The sequence below is a fragment of the Alosa alosa genome, chromosome 2, assembly GCF_017589495.1.
Source record: "Alosa alosa isolate M-15738 ecotype Scorff River chromosome 2, AALO_Geno_1.1, whole genome shotgun sequence".
Lineage (NCBI taxonomy): Eukaryota > Metazoa > Chordata > Actinopteri > Clupeiformes > Clupeidae > Alosa > Alosa alosa.
In genome coordinates this window covers 5,645,209-5,658,872 of record NC_063190.1, presented here as the reverse complement: position 1 = coordinate 5,658,872, position 13,664 = coordinate 5,645,209, and the positions used below count along the sequence as shown (strand labels likewise).

The window sequence follows — 13,664 nt, the reverse complement described above, 5'->3', positions numbered from 1 at the left end:
GAGTTATCTAACTGTTTGAACTTCATCAATTATTCCATTCTCCCACCTCTTTCCAACTTAATTCGTTTTGTTAGCTGATTTAAATTTAATTTCATTCATTGATGCAAAATGGAAAAACGGTAGTTCAATGAAATTCAATCACCTGAACGTGTGTTTGTATGTTTGTGTTGGATGTCGTTGACGTCGACAGGAACTTTTTTCTTTGGATTACACAGAAGGCATCTGAAAATATATTTCTCTTCGTTGGTCTCGACTAAAGTGACGTAGCCTGCGTTTGAAGGTATGGCCATGGTGTAACATGTTCATGCTCTTCAACGGATCTTGGGCTCTCTGCCATTCTGTCTTTTCCCTCCAGTGTATGTGTGTGTGTATGTGTGTGTGTCGCTGTCTATGGTGTGTCGTCACCGTGAACATTAGTCTGTATGCTTACGCATGCGCTTGTACCCGGCGTGTTGTCGTCGACACAGAAACATCTTGTTTTCCTAGTTAATGTGTTTGATGGCTGCAGGGAAACGCTGTTATGTGTGAAATGTCAGAAATGTCCAGGAGAAATGAGCTTTCGAGGACACTACTGCGCTACTTGATCAATAAAAGAGCTTAGCTACTGAAAAGTTACTTGGTTTTGTAAATAGCGACGTTACTGGCAAGCTACTGACAAAAAAGCGATGCTACTGCTCATCACTGACCATGACCACAGGATTTGGGGATGTGTCCCCACCAAAGCTGAGACCAAACCTACGCCCTTGGTACTTCCTATTACAGTTTCTGACAGGAATGTAAAATAACACAACACAGCAATTGTTCGGCAGAAATGTAAAACACTCTGGAATGCCATTAATGTTGTCTAAGAATAATATCTCCATTGGTTGTAACTGAGCGTTATGTTTCTGTGGTATCCAGGAAGCTGGTCATTAAGTGCAACACATACAGACAGGCCCAGTGGTGGAGCCACGAGATCAAACGCCTGTCAGAGGCCAGTGACTTCCTGCAGCTGCACCGCTTCCAGAGCTTTGCCCCGCCCCGCCCCAACACCCTCACCAAGTGGTACAGACCTGCTCAGCATGCATTTGATATCTCCGCACATATCAAGGGATATTCATCATACACATGTTCACTTGTAACTCCGAAGAGTTAAAATCAACCAGTCATTTCCTCACTTGCTGTGACTGTGTGTCTCATTGCGTCACAGGTATGTCAATGGGAGCCACTACTTTTCCGATGTAGCAGATGCTCTCGAACAGGCGAAGGAGGAGATCTTCATTACTGACTGGTGGTAAGGAGATCTGGCATGGTTGTTGTTTCCATGGTTACATTATAAGGAACTCGCCTCAATAACAAGCATTTTATTGGTACTTTAGGTTCGTAAGTGAACACCCTGCTCGACTTACACACTCTTTTCCTGCTATTTAACTCTCCATTTGCTCATTTTCTGTTGTATCTCTCCAGGCTCAGTCCAGAGGTCTTCCTGAAGCGGCCTGCCACTGGTGACTACTGGCGCCTGGACACTATCCTCAAACGCAAAGCAGTAAGACCGACCGGCCTATCATACCTCACGCTCTTACATTGTCACATTCACTTACAACTTCTCCTAGTTCAGAAGAAGCCGCAGGTTGACCACAGAATAGAGGATTAGGTTCACTAGCCTTAAGGTCTTTATATCTCCCTCTACTCTCTCAGTCTCACTTTTTCAGTCTCCTGTTCTGCTGGTAGCCACATTTGGTCTTTACATTGCTTTAAAGGCAGTAGATAAAGATGAGCGCATCAGCCAGTTTTTCCAGTATTGATTGACAACTCCATAGCCCCTTCAGTAGACGTTGACCATATCGATTTGTTCTAGCTTTTGATGCCTTGTTTGTTAAGGTTTCTGAATTCTTTTGGGACACATGTATGCCAACTTTTCCTCATAATATGATATGAAATACTTTTTTATACACACACACACACACACACACACACACACACACACACACACACACACACACACACACACACACATGGCCACTGATGTACAAGTTTAAGTCTGAGTATAAAATGTATTAATCATTTTGAACAGCTTTAAATATAAAAAGGCTTTAGGAGTTTTTGGACAATAGATAGATCGATGATAGATACTTTATTGATCCCCAAGGGGAAATTCAAAGGGCTCAGTAGCATACAGACATCACACACAACATGCACTTACAGCAGAAATGGTAAATATAAGTATAAGTACATACATATAACCAAACTCCACTGTACAATAGAGACAGTGGAAGATAAGAAAAACTAACAAAACTAAATATACTATATAAATTAAATAAAAAATCCACAGTGTGCTTAAGGGTGATCAAGCATGAGATGCTTGCAGTGACAGGGCCGGGACTGGCCTGTACTTCTGTGTGCATGGTGAGGTGCTCAAGAGAGTGAGTGTCATGGTGAAGGTGCAAAAAGTAGTCCAACATTAGTCCTGTAGTTCTGTGTGCATGGTAAGGTGCTCAAGAGAGTGAGTGTCATGGTGAAGGTGCAAAAAGTAGTCCAACAGTAGTGCAACAGTGCAATAATAAGGTCTAGAGACCAGCATAAATAATATAGACAAATAGGAGAGTAAAGTATAATGTAGACATGGTAATATAAAAAACTATGTCAGTGCAAGAACAGGTTGAGGTAATAGGGTTATAGCCATTCAGTATTGTAGCAGAAGCCATTGGTCATGTGTGCTAATATAGCATGAAAAACAGTGTAGCAGTAAAACAGTAGTAAAAACATTAGGCTGTGGACATTAGTAAAACAGTAGTAAAACAGTAGTGGGCCGTCAGTACTCAAACATGGAGAGGGTGGAGAGGCAGACAGACTAAGCAGAGAAGTCTATCTCTCCTCTTCCCTTTAGTGAAGCATTGAACAGTTCAATGGCCCTGGGGACAAATTACTTCCTCAGCCTTTCAGTTGTGCATGGCAGTGAGCGAAGTCTCCAGCTGATCAAGCTCTTTTGCTTTTTAATAGTGCTGTAGAGTGGATGACATTCATTGTCCAAGATGTTGATCAGTTTGTTCAGGGTCCTTTTGTCAGATATTGAAGTGGTATTACATGGCATCTTCTGTGGCATCAAATTACTTTCTTTGGGGAACTCCTGCTTCCTAGAGACCACGTGTAAACATGTGAAAGGAGATCCAGCACCACCCTGAATTCCAGCCATTAATAATTAAGCAGTAGGCCTTTGGAAAAATCTGTATTTAATTAGTAATGTTAATGATGTGACTGGGTCTGTGATGTTTACTGATGATATCTAATAGCTCTCCTATTCATACTGTTATAAAATAACTGTGGCAATACGTTTTAATATAACTTTCATTATTTCAGCACCCTCATAACTTAAACTGAAATGATGCAAACCTCTTTCCGTCTTCGTCTCTCTGTCTCGCTCTCATTATCTGCCCATCTGTGTGCTTGTAGGAGCAAGGGGTGAAAGTGTGTGTGCTGCTGTACAAAGAGGTGGAACTGGCCTTGGCTATCAACAGTGGCTACAGCAAGAGAACTCTGATGAGCTTGCATCCAAACATCAAGGTGTGTACGTGTGTGTGTGCGTTTGTGTTACATGTTCTGATTTGTTTGTCCTGTATGTAATAATTGTCCATCATTCCGGTCGATGGCACCTATGCACTACAGTGAACATCAGATGGCAGTGCAGCACAGCCTTGGAGGGTGTGGTATGAGCTGCCAGTGTACATTTAGAGACACTTCAGAGCCTCCTAAAGACCATTATGAGTGCGCTACTCAAGGAAAGAAATGGAGGACCACACCAGGCGAAAAACTGTAGTGGAAAAGATATGTTTGCAGGATGTGGTGATGGCATTAGATAAAAAAAAAAAACGTTTATAAAGACGGAAAAATAAGATCAGGAAAAAATAGACATGCAATTGTTTTACGGTTAAATGTTTGGAACTTTTAATTTAGAATTTAATCAATCAAGACACTGCAATCAATCCTTATTGATTATCTTAGTCAAATTAGGGCAGGAAATCTAATATGATAGTATTGCTCTCATTGATATGAGTATGACAGCTTTTGTTTGATGTTACTGTCGCCTAGGTGATGAGGCATCCAGACCACGTGGCATCCGTGGTGTTCCTGTGGGCTCATCATGAGAAGATGGTGGCCATCGACCAATCAGTCGCCTTCATGGGTGGGCTTGACCTCTGCTTCGGGAGATGGGACGACAGGTGCTATAGGCTGACAGATCTGCACTCTCCACCGGTAGCCTATGACACAACAGATGGTGGAGCAGAGGTGGGTAGAGGCATGAAACACGTTCATGCTACTAACAACAGAAATGCATACTTTAGGTTAAATCAACAGAAATGTATACTTTAGGTTAAATCTTAATGCACCCAAATGGTCAAATCTCAAGGTAGCCGTTAACCTAAAGCAAATGAATTCAGAGAAAAAAATGTTTGTTTGCATTTTGGGTAAAATCCGTGCTGATGCGATTATCAAAGTGAATATAAATTAACAGCATTTCAAGATCAGAACGAAATGAATTATTCGATGCCATGGTCACCTGACAATCCTGAACTTGAGGATTGTAGTATTACAATAACAGTATATTTTTTCAAATGGGAGATGACATGATATGTTTCAATTATGTACATTGATCAAATCTCTGACCATACGCTGTTGTTTATTTGCCTCTTTGTTGTGTTGCTCTCCTCCATCCTCTAATTCCTTTCAGACGGATGCGGATGGGACTGACGAGTCTGCCGCCCCTCTCGCAGAAGAGTCCGAGCCGGTACCCGAAGGGGAGCTTAACCTGAAAAACAACACACGCTATTGGCTTGGCAAAGACTACAGCAATTTCTACAAGAAGGATTGGACCCAGCTGGACTGCCCTTTTGATGGTAATTTTGGGACACAGAGGCACACACACTCACACACATAGAAACACATTCACACAGACACATGCACACACACGCACCGCGCGCGCACACACACACAAACACACACACACAGACAGTCTCTCTCTCACACTCACACTCACACTCACACACACGCATACATACAGTGCACACACACAAATTTGCTAAAGGCTTACACATACAGTACAACTCAGTGACAGATTGAGCTCATTACTGTCAGTCATTTGGAGATGCGTTCACTCTTTGCCTGAACAGACCATATCGATCGGAGCCAGGTTCCCCGGGTCCCTTGGCGTGACCTGGCCGCAGCACATCACGGAAAGGCTGCCCGAGACCTGGCACGCCACTTCATTCAGCGCTGGAACTTCACAAAGGTTTAAAGACGCACATCTCAACACAACTGTATATAAAATGCTATCCATATTCATGCTTCCAGACATCGATAATATACCATTAATGTAGCACCCAATCCAGCAGCTATAGTTTGAGTTTTAAAAGTGATATGAAACATGTTTTCATTTGGCTGTAATGGTTTTGTGCCTTGGTCTGCCTACGCTCTGTTTCAGATATTTAATAAGCATAACGATGACTTCTACCCTTACCTGCTGCCAAAGTCCCACATCACTGCAGAGAGTCTGCCTTTTACAGTGCCCGGATCAGGCAACGCCTCAGTGCAGGTGTGTCTACACACACACACACACACACACACACCATCCCTTTATGATCACATGGACACACACACACTTTCATATGCTTTCAAGAGGCTTTCTTTAAAAACTATGGGGTTTTAAATGTGGGGGTGAAGATGGGGGCTAAGCTTACAACTTTCTTTGCTTGCAGGTGCTACGCTCGGTAGACCGCTGGTCAGTTGGTACCTGTGAGTGCTCGATCATGAATGCATACGTGGACACCATCAAGAACAGCCAGCACTACATCTACATCGAGGTATTGCTCACAACGTGTACGCACACACAGCCACAGTGGCCGCAGTCGGAAAGTTACTCACCTGGTTAATCCACATGCACGGCTGCTATGGAATACTGATACTGCTATGGAATTTAAATCCGTATTCTGTATATTGGGGCCTTTAATCTTCTAGGTCTACATAATTGTCATTTGGCACATTGTAGGGCATGTGTGCTATTTCTTAATGCATTTATGGTACTCTGCTGAGCAGGATCAAGCCCACTCCTATTGCACTTACTTGAAAAGGCACTTTGGCAGCACACCAGTAAATCTGCATACTTGTTCCTTACCTAATATATGCGACCTATGTGGTTCTAATATGTCTTTTCAATCCACAGAATCAGTTCTTCATCAGCTGTGCGGACAGGAAGAGTGTACATAATGGCATAGGTGATGCCATTGTTGAGAGGATTCTTCGTGCACACAAGTGCGTTTTTTCCCCCACGGCTTCACTCTCTTACTTTTCTGTGCTACTAGGGGCTGCGTTCTCTGTAAGACCTGTTAGTTGGAAGCTGTGTTTATATGTGCAAGTATATTGATGTGCTTGGGTGTGAATGTGTGTGTTTATAGGCGGCATTAATTGGTTCTTTTATCTTTTTTCTTATTTGAATGGTTGTATTTGTGTCTATCAGGTGGCATGAGTGTATCTTTCATTCTGATCCAGGCCAGATTTGATCAGACCCACATTAGTAGCCAAGCCTTTCATAAGAGTCCATGAGTCATCCTACTGAGTGTTTGCCATGTTCTCACAATGCCTGTTGTGGTAACTCATATTATGTCTCTCACTCTGTGTGTGTGTGTGTGTGTGTGTGTGTGCGCTCCATTAGAGAGCAGAAGAAGTATCGGGTGTTTGTGGTGGTGCCCATCCTACCGGGTTTTGAAGGAGACATTACCCAGGGCGGAGGCAACTCTATCCAGACCATACTGCATTTTACATACAGGTGCACAAAAAGCTTTTAACACACACACACACACACACACACACACACACACACACACACACACACACACAAGTCTCAGGTTTCATTTAGTAATTAAAATCTCCAACGTTTGTTTTTCAGGACTATGAATCGTGGAGAATGTTCCATTCTGCACAGGCTGAAAGAACAAAGTAATTGGTTTGCTGTTTTATCATATTTTTATGGTGCTTCTCGTTGTCTTTCTTTTCCCTTGTCCCTTGCTCATCATCCACTCCCAGTCTTTAAACTTTTGGGGAATGAATTTCTATGCTTACCTACTGTATCAATATGACGGTGTGGTTAATGGTGGCAACTCTGTGGTCATGAGTAACATGTTCAGTATGTTAGTTTAAAGTCCTAATGGTATGCATTCCTCTCCCCCACCCACAGTGCAGAAGGGGGAGTGGACAGAGTACATCTCCCTGTGTGGCCTGCGCAAGCATGACATGCTGTGCCAGTCTCCAGTCACTGAGCTCGTCTATGTCCACAGCAAGGCCCTGATCGCTGATGACCGCCGCTACATTATCGGTGAGTGACTTGAACGGTCAGTCGGAGTCCCAAACAAACCGTCCATGAAAATGAGTCACTGTCGTTAGCACTTGACTGAGCTGACTCTGAAAGGAGCTAGAAAATACATACAACAACTTCAGTACCCACTGATGTTTGAACAGAAGTTGTATAATCTGCGTAACATATTTTGATATATCAGTGAGAGAAATTATTTGATCTGTACTTTTTGTATTCTATCTAACTGTAGAAGATGCTTTTCTCAGAAATATTATCATAATAAGTCCACAGCAATGTACCTTTAGGTCACTTGTTAATCATAAATATGTTGGATTAAAGCAACACCAAAGAGTTTTTGTACCTTAAAATAATGTTTCCAAAATCGTTTCAGTGGTTCATCAACTTGTAACAGGGTGAACGGCACTTCTGCATTCGCTTTGCGGCCCTCGATCAGCTATAACCGCACTATGTAAGTTTGCCGGATCGGGGAACGGATCTGTAGTTCGATGGAATGAGACATAAGAAACTACATATTTGACTTGCATCTGATGTCATCGTACTTTCATAAATCGTGCAACATATTCTACCTTGTCTGTGGACATCGTTATTTGCAAAGCCGGTGCGTGCTTGCGACAGGGGGGGAAGTTCTTTGGTGTTGCTTTAAGCCACCCTGGATTAAGCCATCTGGTATGAGGTATTGAGAATATATTTTATCTTGAGAATATATTTTATCTCGTGTTTTGGTTCTTCTATCTTCTCATACTCCTTGGTGTAATAACCATACTAATGTTTGGTTATTACACTAAATCTGGAGTTAATCCCATTTTCAGTCAGTCATAATTTTCGCAGTCAGCTAGAATACTTTATATCATCAAAACAGTGTGCCAGATACCAAGAAGGTTTACCCATGAAATGATCGGTGCCATTTTTGGGACATTTTTAGACCATTACCACAGGTGTACATTAACTGAGGTATTTAATCAGCAGTTAATTGAAACCTTGATTTAGATGCATACTGAGCGATGTAATAATCTTGCCCCCTGCTGTCGTGCACTGGGATTGCATTTACAGGCATTGTTGCACCATTCACACAGCTAGTGGTCATGTCATGACCTGATCAAGGAGCCACCTTTTTTTTTTTTTTTTGATACACCCTTTCATCTGATGCTCTGATAAGGCTTTTTTCTAGAATCTTCCATCTCTCCCAACATTTCTCCTCTTCCTCCCTCGCTCTGCAGGGTCGGCCAACATCAACGACAGGAGCATGCTGGGTAGTCGTGACAGTGAGCTGGCCATCCTGGTGGAGGATGAGGAGCGCGTGCCTTCTGTCATGAACGGAGAGGAGTACGAGGCTGGCCCTCTGACCCTGGCCCTGCGCAAAGAGTGCTTCAGGTGGGTCAACAGGCTGTAGGCCAAGTACAAATGGATCTCATCTACAGTTAGTATAAGGACTCTGTTTATGCGGGCAAGGAAGGATGTGCACACAGTATGTAGTGGTACTGTATTGCACTATGTCAGATTAACTGTTGAACACAGTTCACAACGATATGTATTAATCTTTGGTGAAACGTTACAAAGGCTAAGAATAAATGATGTAGTCGTGCTTCAGTGGCAGTATAATATAAATGATATAGTCGTGCTTCAGTGGCAGTATAATATAAAATAAATTGTGAGTCACACGTTCCTTCTGTATGTCACACTGTATACATCTGACATCCTGTGGCCCTATTTTAGCGCCTTGCTGTGGGGTCCTATTGCAGTGTATATGTGTCATTTTCTGTATAGAGACTTGCTGTGGGGTCCTATTGCAGTGTATATGTGTCATTCTCTGTATAGAGACTTGATGTTATTAAGGCTACAGACTTGTCACTACTACCCTGTTTGGTGGACTGCTGAGGGTTAGGATTTTGAAAAGCTTGACTTGTCCATGATCTGCTGTGCAAATAGTGTTTGTTACGATTAAGTTATTTCAGTGTGGGATTTATTAGTGTTCCAGTAGACAGTGTGTGTGTGTGTGTGTGTGTGTATAGTCCTGAGGTGATTTGGAATATATCAATTGCTTTAGAGTGATTTACAACAGAAATAATAGACAGAGATAAATTTGGCAAATGCACTTGTACTTGCCACTTGCATGCACATACGTATGTACACACACACAGACAAACTGGGGCATTTATTCACTAACACAAAATGTAGATAGGATTTCTGTGGATGACTGATCGGTCCACCTGAATTAATGGACGGGGAAATAACAAGCTTGTAGTGATTTACAGTGTGTTTAGGATGTAAAGGGGCTTAACGCTCCCGCAGAGATTCTTCACATTGAGGAGATAAATCACTCCCACTTTAAACCATTTACAGCCCGCACATTCAGTTTTATTTGGATTATTAAAGCTCCGAGGAATACATTGAAATTCTGCAGGAGATTCTGCTCAGGAACACAAAATGGCTGTGGTTGTTTGTTTATTCGTTTATGGCGTAAACATATAAACAGCATCCATCTTTAAACATTGAGGAGAGTGCAGGCGCTCTTCTCATTTCCCTTGTGTGAGATTATCCTGATATGCCCCCCCCTCCTCCTCCCACCCCACACGCACACACACACACACACACACACACGCTCAGATATCTGTGTCCAAGATTTTGTCAGTGAAGCCCTGCAGTGAGATTTGGAGTGTTTGTGCTGTGGGCATCTTTCGAGTAGCGATGCAGCCATTCGCTTTGCTTTTGCGAGGGCGGGTGGCTGTCTCTGGCACGCACAGAGAGAGAGACACGTGAGCATACTGCTCTTTGGCCAGATTTCCTGTCCTAAGTGTGAGAGAGGAGTAATTTGTGTTGGTGCACTCTGTGCCATACTGCCAGCTACCCCAGAATATTCTTTTTTTTATTGCAGTTTCCAAGGTAACCAGCTGGGACTGTAAGCGCATTACAGGACTAGTCCAATGTCTCTGTGTGAAAGAAAAGTTTTTTTCTTTCTTTCTTTTGTTTGATTGTTTTGTTTAAGGGGGTGTACCTGGAAGGTGACCTTAGATTCCTGAGCTACCTCAGTGGTCTCTGCAGTGTCCACTTTCCGCTTGATTGGGCTAAATGCGTTTTTTTGGCAAAGGCATCTCTCATTGCTGGCATGTGGCAGAAATCTGGCCAAAGCGGCGCAGTCACCACACCCATACCAGCACTTTCCTCTCACTTCCCTTTGGTCTACAGGGTTCTCCTGGGGGCGGAGTCTGATCCCTCCGTCGTCATCGATGACCCAGTCAGCGATGAGTTCTTCTATGCAATGTGGAACAGTATTGCCAGAGAAAATGCTGCCATCTTTGAGAAGGTAAGGAGGTTATTTAGAGTCAGAAATCACACACACACACACACACAGACAGACAGACAGACAGACAGAATAAACCAGAACCATTTCATGTACATACACATGCACATGCACATCAGATTCCATTTTAGTCTCTTTCTCACACACTCCTGACTGAATGACCTGTGTGAATGACCCCTTTGCCCTTTCTCAATTTCCTTCCTGTTGCCCCATCCTGGCATTCTGCCTCCTCGTCTGGTCACTCCCTCCTCCAGGTTTTCCGCTGCCTGCCCTCGGACTCCATCCGCAGCATGGCGGCCCTCTCGGCGCACGTCACCACGGGGGGCATGATCGAGACGGACCCCGAGGCGGCCGCTGAGGAGCTGAAGGCCATCCGCGGCATACTCGTCCACTTCCCCTTGCACTTCCTGTGCGACGAGTACCTGCTCCCCCCACTCAACAGCAAAGAGGGCATCGTGCCTGTGGAAGTGTGGACATAGCGGGGGAGAGCGGAGCGGAGCAATGAGGGGCCAGCTGACGTCAGGGCCACTAGTGCAAGCAAGAGCCGATAGTCCCCCAAACCAACCCAGTGGCAAAAAAAAAAAACAGGTTTCCTGCTTATCACTGGGACCAGCATAAGATAATAAGACTAATATGTTTGTACATGGTATCAGATAAATTCGGTTAAGGAAGCATTAGCTTTGTTAATCCATGGAAGAACAACTCATGTGCATGACTAAAAATAGAATAACACATACATAGGATTAGAAATTGTCAAATATGTTTTTTTTAAATGCAAAAGTGTTATTGCTTCACCATTTGTGCTTTAACCTTGTGGGGAGTCTTTATAGTCTTCCTAACATTTTTTTATAGATACATATTCAGAAGATATTTTTCATCAGAAACTAATATTTTTGGTCAACAAATCAGTTTTGACAGTTTTCGTATCGTCAACATTTTTGGGTCCAAAACATTCTAACAAAAGATCCTGTTCCGCAACAATGTAAGATTCTAAATTCCATGTTGAATTCAATGAACCCAGATATTCTTTAGAACGTTAATTTTCAAACATTCCCGCCACACCGGTGTGACTGTACATGCTGAAGTGTCCACCTATGAAGTCAGGATTTCTGAGCACTTCCTGGAAAGCTTCTTCTATGCAGACAACTCAAGGAATCCTTTTTTTTTTTTCTATCTTCTGTTTCTGTTTACTGTGCATCTCTCCACTACAATCATGTTTGCAGATGTCGTGCGATTATCTGTAATCCATTTATTCCCCAGATATGGCATTTGGGTGATGGATCGTACCACAGGCGATGGAGCACATGGACACTTCTTAGGCATCTTTGATGTTGGCCTTGTTGATGATTGTGACAGTCCTCACCACTAGAAAGCCTTGTGTTGAAACATTTGGATTTCACCGAGTTTGCACATGTATATGTATATTACATATTTTTACTGAGTTACATTTTAACTAACGAGTTATAGAGATGTATTTAGAGTTAAAGATAGTTATAGAGATGTATTTTAATGTTCAAACCACTCTGAATCTGATGCAGATTTTGTCTACAGGTCAGAAATTAGGATGCACTTTTACTTTATAAAGATGTCACCTTTCTCTCTCTCTCCTCTATGAACAGTTTAAAATGGCTGCCAGTGAGTTGCATATCTGTGACTGTTTACAGCACATCCATAGCACATCAGATGTATGGAAATCCAGTTTGGAGATCAGAAGTTGAGTGTCTCTGATGATTGTGGAACGGAACGTACATTTATTGTTGCCTGAGTGTGGGCGGCTAGCCTCTCTCAATCTCTCTTTAATGCTTCTCTCTCTCTCTCTCTCTCTCTCTCTCTCTGCCTCTCGAGCAGTACACCTCTCCATGCAGTGCCAACGAATCTGTCTGAACATTTGTGGTTGTTATGGTGACTGGTATAAAGAGCTGACTGGATGGTGGCTGTTGAGTCAGAGAGACAGGGAGAGTGAACGAGATAGAGAGGGGCGATAGAGCAGGAATGCAGTAGGGGTAAAACAGATGAACACAGGGCCTTTGCAGATGAGGGGGCAACCAAATTACAGTGGGTGTAGAAGAAGGGCAGGAAGGGGAAATGAGAGGCATGAAAATGAGACCATGTGGATACTATTCATTCTTTCTTTTTTTGAGAGAGAGAGTGCACAGGAGAGGTTGAGATTGGGGTGGATTGGGGGCCGTTTTAGGAATGGGGTCAATGCAAATTGCAGAGATGAGAGGTGTGCATCCTGTTAACTGGAGGTAATCAGTCGGCTTAGCATACGTTAATCATAGTGTCTCTTGCTATCACCATGGCAACCAAGTGATTTATTGTTATGTAATCATGTTGTCAGTGGTTTAGATTCCATGATGGGAGAGGGGGAGCCTCTATTATATAGGTAGGCTATGGTTATAATCATATGGTGGACAGAAGTGCATAAACTTGGTTACTAATACACCCCTGCTGCCATGACAACATGCAACCATGATGTATGCAGCAACTTATTCTTGTGATGAATTGTGTCAGTCACATTCAATCCATTCTGAAAATGCCATCAGGGTTGCTTCATTGTTATCTTCATATCCTTGTGAAACACCTGATACTGGGCAGCTACACTACAATGCAGTCCTGTCACATTCCAATCAGAAGACTACGTAGCCTACAATTGCAGATGCAGTCACATGCAATAGTTTTATAGGCCTACTTCTGAAATGTTAAAAGTACTTGTCTAAATAGCAATTAGTCATTTTAAAACTTTAAACGTGTCTGTATTAACATTAACATGTCACACGAGTTGTGGAACATTACAGCAGCCTGTCATTAATGAAAATAGCATGCACAGATTTTTATCTGTTTTGCTCATTTTGTCTGTTTTTGTGCCATCGCTACTTTTTGTCCACTCCTTTTTTTAAGTTTATTTCTCTGTTACACTAAACAATGGTATTGCATATCATGTCTTACTAACTCCAATTAAAACATTTGAATTGGCTTTACATTACTTTGTCTCAGGTAGTTTGTCCCTGTTGCAGTACCGTA

At 42.7% G+C, this 13,664-nt stretch overlaps 1 protein-coding gene across 1 annotated transcript in view; it reads left to right on the top strand.

Moving 5' to 3' along the window:
* pld2 (phospholipase D2) overlaps positions 1 to 13,626 on the top strand; it is a 16,909-nt gene extending 3,283 nt beyond the window's left edge. Inside the window, exons 5-20 of the mRNA XM_048235063.1 lie at positions 901 to 1,044; positions 1,190 to 1,273; positions 1,447 to 1,525; positions 3,430 to 3,540; positions 4,066 to 4,263; positions 4,706 to 4,871; positions 5,145 to 5,263; positions 5,456 to 5,566; positions 5,730 to 5,834; positions 6,194 to 6,282; positions 6,683 to 6,796; positions 6,917 to 6,966; positions 7,205 to 7,342; positions 8,560 to 8,713; positions 10,526 to 10,643; positions 10,895 to 13,626. Coding sequence (XP_048091020.1) covers positions 901 to 1,044; positions 1,190 to 1,273; positions 1,447 to 1,525; positions 3,430 to 3,540; positions 4,066 to 4,263; positions 4,706 to 4,871; positions 5,145 to 5,263; positions 5,456 to 5,566; positions 5,730 to 5,834; positions 6,194 to 6,282; positions 6,683 to 6,796; positions 6,917 to 6,966; positions 7,205 to 7,342; positions 8,560 to 8,713; positions 10,526 to 10,643; positions 10,895 to 11,119 — 2,005 coding nt within the window. The 3' untranslated portion in view covers positions 11,120 to 13,626. The remainder of the gene's footprint in view (positions 1 to 900; positions 1,045 to 1,189; positions 1,274 to 1,446; positions 1,526 to 3,429; positions 3,541 to 4,065; positions 4,264 to 4,705; positions 4,872 to 5,144; positions 5,264 to 5,455; positions 5,567 to 5,729; positions 5,835 to 6,193; positions 6,283 to 6,682; positions 6,797 to 6,916; positions 6,967 to 7,204; positions 7,343 to 8,559; positions 8,714 to 10,525; positions 10,644 to 10,894) is intronic.
* Positions 13,627 to 13,664: the final 38 nt, after the last annotated feature.